We start from the raw sequence: 15,067 nt of genomic DNA, 5'->3' as shown, positions 1-15,067 counted from the left end.
GCATTCCTCTGACAGTATAATCTTCTATGCCCCCAATGTTCTGGACACCATTCAGAACAATTATGCACTTTATTTAAATTTTACTTTTCTACTCTATTCTTTCTCAAAGGAGCTCTGGCTAGCATACATTGCTCCCCACTATTTTGTTCTCAAAACAGCCCTGCGAGGGAGAATAGCATATGAAACAGTGAGTGCCAAAAGTCACTGACCCAAATCCAACGCAGCATCTTTTACACAACTCTGACTTTTTAGCGTGTACCTGGACATCAACATTTGCCGTCAGCGCTGGTTCCTGTAAATGCAATTGTATGGACCTTGTGCAACCCAGCAAGGCAAAGGCAGCCCAGCAGGCATTGCTTGCCTTGACAAACCTCTCATTGTCTTTGGCTAGAACATTTGTTAGCACAGACCAGCAATTGCCAGTAACACCCTAAGTCCGGGATGCAACGATTCTGCTCTTGCCGTCTGCCGCCTCGAGCTTTCCCGGTGTCATTTGGCAAGTTTACATATTTCAGTTCTCAAGCATGGCTCTTGTACAAAGGCGTTGCATATGTTTCTTCTTAGAACAGCAATGGAAAGGTCAGAGGTGGGATGTTCACAAGTGGGACACTGCAACAAAATGTTGCAGCGCAGTGGGTTGCCGGTCAGCGTGTCAGCCACTCCAGTCAAATCCATTCCGTTTCCCCAACTTCCTTTTGCTCTCTCCAACAGCTAGTCGATATATTGTGGCCACTGAGATTGTTCAGTCCTCATTGGGCTTTTTTTTTTTTTTTTTTTTTGCTTTCTCATACCCTCAGTTACAGGTTTTTATCCCAAAGATTTTCTGTCCTGCTGCAAACAGTCAGGTTTCTCTAAGGCTACATAAAGTGATGGCACTCACCTTGCAGGTGAGAGACTGGGGGTGGCGGGTGAATCCCTACATGTGGGCGGGTGTGTGTGACCTGCGGCTTAAGAGATATTCCGTCCAAGGGGATTGTTTTGAACAATAAAGCAAGTTCTTTAAAGCTACTGCCTCAACTCTTTGTTGGTAAACAAGGACTAACTTAGCTTAGCCGGATCCTTGTTGCCTAGCAGAGATGATTCAACCAGGAAAGCAAATTACCCTATATAGAATTCTTCATTGGGGTACTTGAAGGAAAAATAACATACAATGAGGCATGACTGACGGGAACAGAGGAGAGCAATCTTTTGTTAACCGGTTCTATATAATACACATCAATCAGCCAGCAAAAGAAGGTGTTCCATACAATAAATCATGTGTCAGCTGTGGCATTTAAGATTTTTCCCTAACAAAGTGGAGCCAAACAGCAGCTATTGCTCTCCCTGCTCTTTATGCTACCAGAGAACACATCCGCTGCATAGCCACAACAAATTAGGGCCAGTTCTGATCAAACGCCGTCCAGGGCTCTTTATTTCCTTCATGTGCAAATTGTTGCGGGCGCATCGCACACGGTAAAATGGTTGCCGGATCAGAAATGCTGGCTCAGCTCCACTAGGGGGGCATTAATAAATCAGGTTGCTTCCATGGGATCCAGACCTGCCACCTCTCTCATACTGAGAGGACACCTGATAGTAAGAGAGAGCCTCTGGCTTTGAAATTCAGTCTGACCTTGCCTCTCTTCCCACACCCCTAGCCCAGTCAACACCATCTTCATTCAGGCTTTAAAAGCAATGTCATTAAAGCCATCTCCCCAATCATTTGCTTGCTCATGAAAATGAGCACCTGAGAAGCTGCACTGTTGGGTGAAGGCAGACATTTGTGCAAGACTTGAGCTCCTTTGCAAGGAAAACTCTGCAAGAAGACCTTGAGGAACCTGAGCTCCTTTGCTCCCATAGCTAGTGAAAGAGCATTGCTTGATAGCTATCCCAGGGTTAGTCCTTGACTCCTCCAGTTACATCAGGCATCCTCAACCTGCGGCCCTCCAGATGTTTGGCCTACAACTCCCATGATCCCTAGCTAACAGGACCAGTGGTCAGGGATGATGGGAATTGTAGTCCAAAACACCTGGAGGGCCGAGGTTGAGGAAGCCTGACCTAGAGAGCTGCTGCCCAGTGGCGTAGCGTGGGGGTGCAGGGGGGGCCGGCCGCACCGGGCGCAACATCTGGGGGTTAGGGTTAGGGGGCGCAAATCCACGGGTTAGGGGGTGCAAATTACTTGCCTTGCCCCGGGTGCTGACAACCCACGCTACGCCACTGCTTCTGCCAAACGGAGTTGGAAAGGATTGGGCCAGATGGACCAGCAGTTGAACTTGGTTTAAGTTTGGTTTCAAATACGTAAATGTCTTCAGATGAAATCAATACAAGTGAATAAGGATTTAGGACAGCAATCTGATTCAGACTTACTTGGGAGTCAGCCCCATTCAATTCAGCAGGGCTTACTTCAGAGAAGACATAGAGAGGATGGTTATTCTTCCCTATAACAAGGCAAAAGGCTTGTTTTCCCATTCCAGTGTGGTCCCTACCTTCTCTCTCTGCCTTGTGGGGTAGATTGGCTTTGGGAAACATGTAATATAATATTACGAAGATCCTTCAAAAAGTGCACTTCTCCAAATTCTGCAGAGCAAATCTGCAGCCAAATAATGCTTATATTAGGGTAAAGTGCGGATAAAAATGTGCATCTAGTAAAAACAACAAACATGCATTATAGCAGTAGGGAATTTGCTTTTCAAAAAGATGTATATTAGGCAAAGCTGCATACAAAAATGCATATATTAGGAGAAACATACTCTAAAGCAGTTATGGATTTCCTTGAGGGGAAAAGTATATATATTCACAAACAGATGTGGAAATGTGGAGAATTGAAAGGGCAAAATGAGAAACTGAGTGAAACCAAAACTGACAGTTTTTTCCACCTTAATCTAGAGGCCAACATAATGATAAATGTATTGGAAAATGGTCCTATACAAGATGTTTCAATACAATATTCAATTTAGCTTTGAGGGTGTGGTTGTTGTTACATTGTAATTATGTTTACATTTTATTTATTTAATCAGTTACACTTTCAATACTATTGCTCTGTATCTGTGCTTTCTTTCTCTTTCTCTTTCCCATTCATCCCCACTCTTTTCTTTTTTCTAACTCTCTGTAGAGATTTGTTTCATGTAGGAATATGTGAAGAAATATTATTATTATTATTATTATTATTATTATTATTATTATTATTATCAAAATGTGAGCATTTCACCCTTATAAGCCCTGCTTTAGTTTAACTAGCTCAATGTTGAAATGTGTTGTAGTTGGCCATTGGATCAGCTGCCCAGGCCTGTGTCGATCAGGAAGCCAGGAAACCCGGGCTTCCCAATCTCTTCTTTTAAAATCCTGGAGCAGCTATCTGCTTGTTACAGTTTGATAAGAATGAGCCAGTTTAATGATCTCAGAGCCCGACTTAGCTGGCTGACCCTAGAATGGGCACAATATGCAACCAGCAAAATTATGATCAACTATAGGGCACTTTTGAGATGCACTTTTAAAATCCTTACCTAATTTCGTTCTTGCAACTACCTTGTGGGGCCCATTTTTCACAGGGGTCAATTGTAGATGATAAAGAGAAGGGTTTGAGCATTACTGACAGGTGAGTAAGGAGCTCAGCCAGGATTGACTGTGGATTCAGCAAGCAGTTAATGCCCCAATACAACATTACCTCAATAAATCATGGTGGGGTCTGTGTTTGGCGGCAACAGTACCCAACCGTATTCATAGTTGTTAGGTGCATTTACACATACCTGGAAGTTGGGAAGTGAAATAAAGCAAATACCTTGGGGAAGTAGCTGTCTTCTTTGTTTACTGTCAGAAAAGGGGCGTGTGAGGGACAGGGGAGATTCAGTTCACATGTAAATATGGACCTACAAAATGCACAAACCGAAACACAGCCATTCTTTGACATTCACACTTCTCTGAATTTTGCAGTGCAGAAATAGAGGGAGGCTGAAATCGTCAGATTTCACCATCCCCAATCACGCGAAAGGCATTTTCCAGACTGAGCCTGCAAAAAGCAGCATAGCGTGAGCAGAGAGCAGCAACTGCCAAATGTAAATCCTGGCTGAAGGGTGGGCCAATTAATCTGACCCTTGTCCAACTACGTTGCAAAAGTACCCTAAGAAAAGGTAAAGGTCACTTCCCACATTGCAGTTTTCAAGACATAAGGGAAGTTCAGGCCTCCAACCTTGTTTCTAATAAATTGAAATAAGTGCAAATGGACAATCTGAATGGCATTCCCCAAACTTCTTCCCTCGAACACAGAACCTGAAAGCTGCGAGTCTCCTTCTGGAATCGCAGTGTCCATAGCTCTGGTTCCTGAGGCAGCTGTGGGTACTGGCATTCTCAGATATATTTGCAGCCAAGAGACAACCCCACCCCACCCACCAAATACAGTGAATTGCATTCTAAAATTGAAGAGGGGTGAGAAGGAGACGCAAATAAAGATTTCAACAACCGACAGCAGCATCTCAAACGTTTCAGTAGAAGAGTTGCAGTTGAAATCCTTTGCCAGTAGATGGCGGGGTATTCAAAGCTTCGGCCAAAATCCAAAAGCCTTGCAAGGGGTTGATTGCGCTTAGCCCTTTTGAAATGTTACTTTAAAAAAAACCACATACAGTGGTACCTCAGGTTACAAACGTTTGAGGTTACAGACTCCACTAACTCAGAAATAGTACCTTGGGTTAAGAACTTTGCTTCAGGATGAGAACAGAAATCGCACGGCGGCAGCGGGAGGCCCCATTAGCTAAAGTGGTACCTCAGGTTAAGAACAGTTTCAGGTTAAGAACAGACCTCCAGAATGAATTAAGTTCTTAACCCGAGGTACCAGTGTACACAGTTGAAAATGGTTTTGCTTCTTTGAAAATTATACATCTGCAAATTATTACCACTACTGTATTAATTGCAATGACACACAGTAATTAAGAGGGTTGAAAGAGCAAACCAATGACAACATCAACAAAACCGCAAGCAAGTCAGATGTTTTCTGTTTGTTTTGCTTCTTCATTTAGGGATAAAAAGCATTGCTATAGCAGCAGACGTAAGCAGACCGGAAGATGTGCAGAGGATGCTTGGTACGATCGTAGATAAGTGGGGCACAGTCCATATTGCATGTAACAATGCAGGGATCAACATGAATTCACCAAGTGAAGCTACCTCCCTGGAAGAATGGGACAAAACTTTCAATGTGAATTTGCGAGGCTTGTTTTTGTGTTGCCAGGTGAGTATTGGACCCTGCAATGCTTTACATAAAACATGTTTCCCATTTTTAAGCGTTCAAAACAATATTTATCAGCTATTTGCTAGCACTATCCTGACTACTTTACAAGGTTCTAGCAATAATAATTTGCCGAAACTATATTTACTAAGGCGTTTCTTGATGGAAGTTACGGTATATCTTGTAATTGAGTTGCTCGGATCTCAATTTTTCTTTGTGCACAATTGACATGTGAGGGCCCCCCCCCTCTCTCTCTCTCACACACACACGGCCATAATGCTGTTTCCATGGGTGATCCTTGGTAGAATGTTTCTGTGATTTGTGTTCTGAAACTTCCCCTCAGTAGCAACTGCTTATCTTTCCACTATACACTACTTTCCTGATCTGCAGATGTGCAGACAATTTTTATATCTGTCTGTGCAGGAAGTGTGCAAAAGAGCCCAAGAGAAACATCACCACCCATTAATTATCAAGTTTCTCAATGGGCACAATGGATGGTTGTGCTATTTTTTAGGGGTTTAATTAAAAAACAACACACATTTTTTTTAGTAATTAATTTATTTGATTTGTTACATGCCCTAAGGTCTCAGGGTAGTTTAAAACAATTTTTAAAATAACAATAAAAACTGTTTATAACAAATTACAGTCACAGGAATAGGGCAGGTCATAAAAATAGGCTCCTCAAGTGTCAAAGGCTAGGGAAAGGAGGAAAGAGAGATCTTGCACAAGTCTGATATTTAGCTGGAATGAAATTCTGATAAAATAGGTCTTGCACAAGGCCTCTGACTTAATTTTTTTTTAAAGGTCCTGATGTATGTACCACAACTACAGGCTGTTACCTTGTATTAACACAAGGATAGCTTAAGTTGGTTAGAGCATGGTACTGATAACATCAAGGTTGCTAGGTTGACCCCCATAAGGGACAGCTCTCCTCGTGTGCCCTTCATCCTCTCCAGATTCGCTCTGGAGGGTTGCAGTAACCCCCAGAACAGATTTATAGGATGATTGAGGGAGAGGGAGGGAAAGTAGATTCTGTTGTACAGCCAGAAATCTGTGAGCTGACAGAATTGGATATTGACCACAATATGCAACATAGTCTCTCTCAATGTGCTGAGATTTGGATAGAATAGCTCCTCCTGTCTGAGTGGCTGAAACTCTGAAATGCCTTTGGTATGTGGCAATTGGTGGAGGGAGGCATGCTTGCATCATTTGGGTCACTAAAAACAAAATGGCTGGCTGTGCTCAGGTGAGGCACAAGCAAAAATACGGATGTGACTATAGAGACCACTCACCAAAATGTCACCAACCAAAAACTGCTCTATTGTTACTTACCAGTTTTTCAAAGAAGAACTCTAGATTAAATGTTAAACAAATAAAAAAAAATCAGGCTGGCATTGTGATTATGATGTCATGTGGACAATGCAAGAACAGCGCCGATTCCACAATAAACTTCCGTCTGTAATCGCCTCTTGTTAGCATTCAGTAATATCACAATCATCTTATTGGATCAGACCAGCCACCTAGGTGTCACCATATTCTATCCACTAGAGCAGAAGCGTACAGAAGCACAGACCAGTAACAGAACATCCCACTGCTATGGGTCAGCTTCTGGAGGTTTTAAGATCTACAGTCCAAGCTACAAACATAGAAAGCAAGGACTAGACATGTAAGGAATTGCCGTGGAACTCTCATTCAGAGATTGAAAACATTCATTGAAGAGTGGGTGATAAACACTTCAAAATTAAATTAAATTATGGCTTTTCTTGATTTCTCTTTCCTAAATCCATGAGAATATCGAATTCAATATAGCAAAATATAAAACTTAAGCATCAGTGGCAGCAATGTAGACAATCATTTTAGCACAATTTAAAAGAACAGCCAAACAATATCAGAACTCAAAAACTCTCCCTTTAGGGCCAGCTCTTTTGAAAGGCTTTAATTATAAAAGGCAGATTTAAAGAGGTGTATTTTATACATCCATTTAACACTTGGGAATGAGACCATTCACAGCTCAATGAGAAGGTAGTTCTATAGTCTCCTTAAAAGGGGCGGGTAGCCCTTCATATCATGTGGCCTACAAACATTTCAGGTTTTTAAAGTCAAAACCAGCAAGTTGAATTGGGCTTGCAACCAGTGCAATGGGTACAGATTTTTTTTTTGGGGGGGGTGCTTCATTCATCTTGCATTTACTAATGATACAAAAACTCAAGCTAATACAGGGTGAGTCCTTTAAAAGAGGCCCCGTATTTTCAGCATCGGGTCTAAGGACTTAAAGCAGAGACTCCAAATTTGCTGACGGCTTTTGGGAGCCACACTTTGGGAGTGCACTAAAATGGCTACGTAAACTTTCCCGCATTAACCATTTCCCCCATATCAAGTTTTTACATCAAGCACTTTAGAGAAGGGGAAAATTAGTTAGCACATAAACTCTTCTGAAAAGTGAGTACTAATTTATTATCATGTCATTATTAGCGGAATCACAAAAGGGGTCACTGGTCTTTCCTTTAATTTCTATCACAGGCTGCAGGCCGCATTATGCTGAATCAAGGATATGGGAAGATAATTAACACAGCATCTATGGCAAGTTTAATAGGTGAGTGATGAGAGCTAACAGTTGTGCTTCAGAATCCATATTTTAATTACTGCCGATGCTATTTGAATCAATTAAACCTGTATTGCGCAGAAGTAAATCACTGACATTTTGTATTAGGGAAAATGTACTACAAAAATTTTATTGATATCATTTTTCAACATTTATCTGTCCTCTCCATTTTAGAGCACTTATTACTCCTATAAGGAGGTGGGGTTAAAGCCCTCTGAAGCTGACACATTTTATTATGTAAGAAAGGTGTTGGGTGTAATCTACATTCACCCTCAGAGTGAAAGGCGTGTTAATCCTTTCGCCATTTATATACAGGACCAGAACTCAAGTCCCTTGCCTTGGTTGGTGGATGTTTCCACCTCACGATGCACCCGGGAAGCTCACAGCCAATCTACCCATTATGCAGAAGGATGTGGTAAATGGTAGGATTCTGAACAGCAGCACTTGAGGCTGCAGGTAGGATAGGTATAGTTGTTTTTAGTAAAAAAAAAAGTTATCCCATGTGAGAAGCTTCCTGCAAGAGTATGGAATGAGCATGACAGTGTAGAGTTCTGCCTAATGTGCTGTTTTCATGGCACTTGGAGAGTTTTTTATGCAGTATAAGAAGTGAAGTCATACAAGCATGGGGTTTTTGTTTTGTTTTGTTTTGTTTTGTTTTGTTTTGTTTTGTTTTGTTTCAGCTACCTCTTTTGTGCTTCTATCCTGTCTTTTTATCTTGTGAATCGCCTCGAGAACTTGAGGGTAGTATATAAATTAAATACATAATACGGTCATACCTCAGAAGTTGAATGGAATCTGTTCTGGAAGTCCGTTCAACTTCAAAAACATTCAGAAACCAAGGTGCGGCTTCCGATTGGCTGCAGGAAGCTCCTGCAGCCAATTGGAACCCGCTTCAGATGTTTGGGTTCCAAAGAATGTTCGCAAACTAGAACACTCACTTCCGGGTTTGCAGCGTTCGGGAGCCAAAACATTCGACTAGCAAGGCGTTCATCAACCAAGGTACGACTAATAATAATAATAATAATAATAATAATAATAATAATACTTTAACACCCACCTTAAAGCTGACATGGTGGAATCCATAGTTCTACCACTGCATTCTATATAGTGGGGAGAACAGCCCTGAAATACTGCAGGTGGAGAGCCACCTTGTACAGTGGTACCTCTGGTTACATACTCTTCAGGTTACATACTCTTCAGGTTACACACTCTGCTAACCCAGAAATAGTGTTTCAGGTTAAGAACTTTGCTTCAGGATGAGAACAGGAATCGGGCTCCGGCGGCGCGGTGGCAGCAGGAGGCCCCATTAGCTAAAGTGATGCTTCAGGTTAAGAACAGTTTCAGGTTAAGAACGGACCTCCAGAACGAATTAAGTACTTAATCCGAGGTACCACTGTATATGGAAATTGAGCTCTGACTGGTCTCCAGCATCGTCCTTTGAATTGCTCAGACAATTTGATGCATCCTTAGACCAGCTCCTGGTTCCAGAAGGAGAAGAGCCTTGGTTCAGTGACAGGACATTTTGCATTCAGTAGGTACCAGGTTCAATCCCCGACATCCCCAGGCAAGGCTGGGACTATCCCCTGCCTGAAACCCAGTAGAGTCTCTGCCAATCAATGTGGACAATATTGAGCTAGATGGACCCAGTGGTCTGACTCATCATACGGCAGCCTCCTGACTTATTCCAGGTGTGACGTGCGCAGGCTGTGCATCAGAGCTACCTCAGCTTTAGCTCTTAGAGCCAAATTGGGCCACACTTGCCTCTGCTGATTCACACCCATGTCTGTACCCACCCTCTGCCCTGTTGCCTTGTCTATCCAGGCCCATTTGGCCTTGGAAGATGGTCTTTGTTTGTTATTGGCAATGACCTTTCCGCTCCCAGCCTTGGGCCCATGCCTGTGAGTGTACCCTAGTGTGCCAGCTGGGCTCTCTTGCCTCTGCTCTAATACCAATTGTTCTATTTGATGCTTCTTGCCAACAGGTGTCTCCCCACTTGCGCTGTTGTATCAGCCACGTCGTCAAGGAGCCAATAAACTATTGCAACATATGGAATGAAATCCCAACTGCAGAGCTAATCTGGAAGGCAGTTACATGCTGGTGAACTGAGGCCCATGTAACAAAAATTGATCAATTACACAAATTAAGCGTAGCCCTTTAGGAATTTGTTTTATTGGTCTGGACATCTGTTGCAGGATTGTCCAAATCCAAAAATCAAATGGTGCCTGTGGGCTGCCAAGTTAGGCAAAAAAAAGAAAGAGAGAGAGAGAGAGAGAGAGAGAGAGAGAAATCCAGTAGCTATAGAAGTGCAACTGAAAAGCTCGATATTAATATCATGTCCATCTGCTGAATGTTACATAAATATGCAGTCTTTTTATTTTCCTTGGGAATAACATTTATTTTTACTGTGCCCAGTTTGACATTCTATGACATTCTGTTCAGTTTATTACTTAGTAACTTTAACTGTTTCTTCAGGGGGAAAAAATGCATTTATAATGTTGCTGTTAATTTTTTTTTCAAGTGCTTTTACCAGCTGTTTCTCTTACGGTTTTTAATACCAGAGATGTCGCTCTTGCCCAAGTGGAAAGCATTCTCTGCAAACAAAACCAAAAAAAAAAAGATTTTATTTTTTTTTAATAAGGGGAGGAAAATACTGGTCTCAGTTTAGGACAATAACAAGTCCTGTAGGGATTAAAGTAAAAAAATAAATAAATGCATTCCCTGTATTGTTTATTGTTCAGTGGTAATGTACAATAAACAGTGATCTCTCCAATACCTGACCCAGAACACGTGGTGGAAAGCGAAGGCTGAGGTCTACAGTGCACCAGATTTGAATATGGCTTTTGTAGAAGTCCTATTTGAATTAATGGGATTGTGATAGTTAGGGCTGGTTTCCATGCCACCTTTCAGCCAAAAAGGTTCCCAAGGCAGCTCACAAAGGTTCACACACGAGAATAAAATTCAAATAGGGGAAATATACTCTTCCAAAGTTTAAGACAACAAAATGCAAACCTTTTTAATGTATTTTTTTAAAAAAAAATACTAAAGTCCAAATAAATCCATGGTCCTGGCAAAGGCCAGTCCCCACAAACATGTCAGAGAGAGCAGGAGTAAATCCTTAGGGAGCAGTTCCTCCTTTTAAGTGTCTCAGGAAGAGGGTAGGGGCAGGGCAGGTATAAAACATGACCCCTTGATGGTCTAGCACAGTCTCTTCCCTGCACCAATGTCTGCAGGAATTAAAGTAAGGATTTTAGAGTTGAAAGGGATCTTGTACTGTCATCGGTTCCAACATCCTGCAGGATCAGCAATGCAGTTGCATGGTCCACAGTTAGATGGTCATCCAGCTTCTGCTTAAGTGCCCCCAGTGAAGGAGAGCCCCAAGGCACTGTGTTCCCACTCTTACTTTTGGGAGAACCCACAAACATAGGAGGAACCTGCAGGATCAGGCCAGCGGCCCTTCTAATTCAGCCTCCTGTTCTCCCAGTGCCCACCCAGATGCCTGTGGGAAACCCAAAAGCAGGGCCCAAGCTGCCTCGAGCTCTGGAGGTAGAGCCTTGCCATCATAGTTAATAGTCACTGATAGTCTCATCCTTCATGAATTTGTCCATCGCTGGCCATCGCTGGCTCCTCCACTCATTGGTCCTTTGGAGCAAGCGAGAGCAAACACACTCCATCTTCTATACTAGCTCCCCTTCAGCTATTTCAAGACAGCTATCAGGAATTCTGGGAAGGCAAAACAGATTAGGGTAATAGAGAGATGTTTTCAAACACCATTATTTTTCACGAAAGCGGCAAAGCGGCACTCCTCTGAGCTGAACCGACATGTTCAGAGTAATCCACTGCTGCTGAAAAATCATTTCCAGAAACAATTTCCTGATATCATTGTTGCCATAATACGACTGGATTAGAGATCCTGTTAATAATATTAAAAACGCGAGAAGGGCATTTTCAGCACTGTGATTCATTGATCTCTTTTCGACTCTGCTCTGAAATGTTTAATTTAAAAGTACGCTTCTGCCTAAATTTGCAGCACTGAAAAGATTAGCACTGGAAACGGGTTCACTGTTCGGCTGGAAAACAAACAGCAATTCAAGTTTGCAATAAATTCAAGCCTTTGGGTCCTGCTTGGGGGCAGTGGCGGAGCCTCATGCTCTGGCACCGGGGGGCGGAGAGCAGGTGGGGTGGGGTGGGGCTGGCGCGCGTCCCGGGGGCGTGGTGCACATCCTGGGGGCGTGATACGCCGCCTGCAGGGGTGTGACATGCGTCCTGGGGGTGTGGCACACCACCTGCGGGGGCATGGCGCCCAGTGCGGGTGGGGGACAGCCACGTTGCCACCCCACCGGGATCGCGCTGCCGGGGGCGGTGCGCTCCCCCCGCACTCCTCTTCCTCCGCCAGTGCTTGGGGGCATCCTATAGGGATCTAGATGCTGAACTAGACGGGCCTTTGGCCTGATCCCACAAGGCTTTTCTTATCTTCTTAATGTCATATCTCTGCAAGAGTGGGTTCTCAGATATCAACCCTGACAAAATACTACTCAGAAATGCATGTAGTATGCCACAAGTGTTGCTATGTGGAGTGTAGAGGTCAGGATTCCATCCTCTCCCTTTCATTCCCTTCGTTTTCTGTTCCCTGCCTCAGCCAGTTTGAAGTCCAGGGCCGGCCCACCCATTAGGAATAGTGAGGCCAATGCCTCAAGCAGCGGAAACCCTTGAGGAGGCAACGCTGTGGGTAGGCCTTAGGATGAGGCGGAGAAGTGACACCGACATTGGTGCTGATTTCGGGCAAGATCTCGTCATCATTGCACGGGAGCTTGCAGAGTGCATGAGCTCCCGTGTGATTTGGGGAGAGATCTCACCCCAAACAGGCAACCTGAAACCGGCACGGTCCCCAACTCCAGCTCAGCCAACGATATGACAGCATCACAGGCTCATCCCAGGTGAGCCAAATCTGGCTTAGTTGAGCCTGGTGTTAAGTCCCTAAAAGGGGCTGTTCGTGGGCCATGGGGATACTTTCTCCTTGGTCACATGACCAGTATCAAATATGGCTTTAAAAAGGCTTGTTTTCCCTTTGCCAGGCTTAGGCAGAGCAGCAGGTGCTCCACTGCTGAACAGGGTTTGGTATATCTGGTGTATCTTTACACTGGCTTAACTTACATTGGCTTGCTTTATGCCCTTACATATGGGATTTGGTGAGCTTTGCCCACATTGGACTGCCTCTTGCACAGAGTGCCTGCTTATGTCTGAGCCACCTGCAAACTGTCGGTTTCTTTGTTTGTTTTTGAAGTCTGACTATTTAAATATTCTTATTCTTATGTTTTTGTTTTTACCCCCACCCATCTGACTGGGTGCCCCAGTCACTCTGGCACATTATATGGGGAATTATATGCTAACTACGGTCAGGGGTTCCTTTACCTTTATATGCTAACTACATCTCTTATTTATTTGTTTATTAGGAAAGATTTGTAAGACACTTAATTAAAACGAAAACAACCCTCTAAATGCATAAAACCATTAACAGTAACACATAGGTAAAATAGCATACGTTAAAATACAAGTCTAAATTATGTATTTGGGTAGGCTTCTTCAAATAAAAAAAGTTTTCTAGGAGGCATCTAAGACAGTTTAATACGGGTACCTGCAGAGAGTATAAAAAGTATGAAATAGTCAAACCACATGTGGTATTATATTTCTGCAGCGTTAAGGAATTAATCCTTAAGTATTTTTATAGGCATTGTTGTATATATTTACTTATGTGCTGCTTACTTTAGGAAAACCGGGGTGGTATATGTATGAAATATGTGTGTAATATTATATTTATAATGATACACATAGTAATGCATATAATGTTTGTATTTTTAAAGGACCCAGGGAGGAATAATTCCCTTGTAATTGAGATCAAGCTGTGAGATGAGAATTAAGAAAAGAATCCATGCAGACAATCATAACATTGAGATTTTTGGAAAGTCCCACCCCTAAATTCAATCCTCATTGGGATGTTTTAGGATGTTCCCGCCATGAGGACTTTTCCTCCCCCTAAACCTCAAGATTCCTCCAAGTCTCCTGGTACCTCCTTCTTTTATGTTCATGATGCCATTTGGGCTATATAAACGGCACTCCCAGCACAAGCATCATAAATAGTGAGAATGACTTAAGCATGGCTGTTTCCCAAAAAGTAGGCTGCCTCAGATCGGATCATATTAGCTGGCTGTCTATGAAAGTACTGACCACTCTGACAAGTTGGAGCCAGTGTGGTGTAGTGGTTAAGAGCGGTGGACTCGTAATCTGGTGAACGGGGTTCGATTCCCCACTCCTCCACATGCAGCTGCTGGGTGACCTTGGGGTAGTCACACTTCTCTGAAGTCTCTCAGCCCCACTCACCTCACAGAGTGTTTGTTGTAGGGGAGGAAGGGAAAGGAAAATGTTAGCTGCTTTGAGACTCCTTAGGGTAGTGATAAAGCGGGATATCAAATCCAAACTCTTCTTCTTGTTGTTGTTGTGGTTCTCCAGGACCCCAGGCAGAATTCTTTCGCTTTACCTGCTATCTGATCCTTTCGACTGGAGATAGGATTTGGGACCTTCTGCACGGTCCTTCTTCCCAATTTGCAGTTTCGTTCTGCAAGCTGCTCAGCTTGAAGCATACACACAATCTCACTCAACAAGGAGAGATTTCCTTTCATAGCTCCCCCCCCCCGACTGTATCACTGATAATAATTGATGCGGTGTAAGAGCAAACCTCCCAAATTTGCAATTTCTAAAATGCTACATGAATGGAAACAAAACCGTCCTTCGAAATTTGCACTTCTCTGAATTTTGCAACGCGGTTTTCCAGACAAGTAATGTGTGCAAAAAATGTGTATGTTGTTGAAAAGAAAATATAGAATGCATTATATCAGGGGAGATTGCTTGCACAAATGTCAGGCAAAGTTACCTACAGAAATGTGTATATTCATAGAATGCTATTGAATGAGGATTTAAAAATAAATAAATAAGCAAAGTGATGCAGAAATGTCGAAAAGAGAATGAACTTAAGACTGAAAACATGAGAAATGGAAATTGACAAATTTGTCCATTTCTATAACAAACGTTTATGCTGTCAAGGGTGGGATGAAGTAGGAAGAAGTCACAAAAGTTTCTCCTATAAAGTGTATGATAAGCATTGCAGGAAGCCACCTGATAGGTCTGTTCAGAATTAGAGGTCAGAGAACTGCCTGAATAAATAAATAAGTTTCTGCTTTTCTGGAAACAAAGACTCTCAGATGGGAAAGATGCAAAAGTCT

General features: G+C 42.9%; 1 protein-coding gene across 1 annotated transcript in view; it reads left to right on the top strand.

Moving 5' to 3' along the window:
- Positions 1–15,067, top strand: part of LOC309524879 (uncharacterized protein) — a 52,845-nt gene that overhangs the window by 21,662 nt on the left and 16,116 nt on the right. Inside the window, exons 8-9 of the mRNA XM_082210041.1 lie at positions 4,986–5,194; positions 7,712–7,784. Coding sequence (XP_082066167.1) covers positions 4,986–5,194; positions 7,712–7,784 — 282 coding nt within the window. The remainder of the gene's footprint in view (positions 1–4,985; positions 5,195–7,711; positions 7,785–15,067) is intronic.

This window comes from Podarcis vaucheri (assembly GCF_965113315.1).
Source record: "Podarcis vaucheri genome assembly, chromosome: 2".
Lineage (NCBI taxonomy): Eukaryota > Metazoa > Chordata > Lepidosauria > Squamata > Lacertidae > Podarcis > Podarcis vaucheri.
The sequence above is the reverse complement of the archived record's forward strand: the minus strand, read 5'-3'. Positions and strand labels throughout refer to the sequence as shown.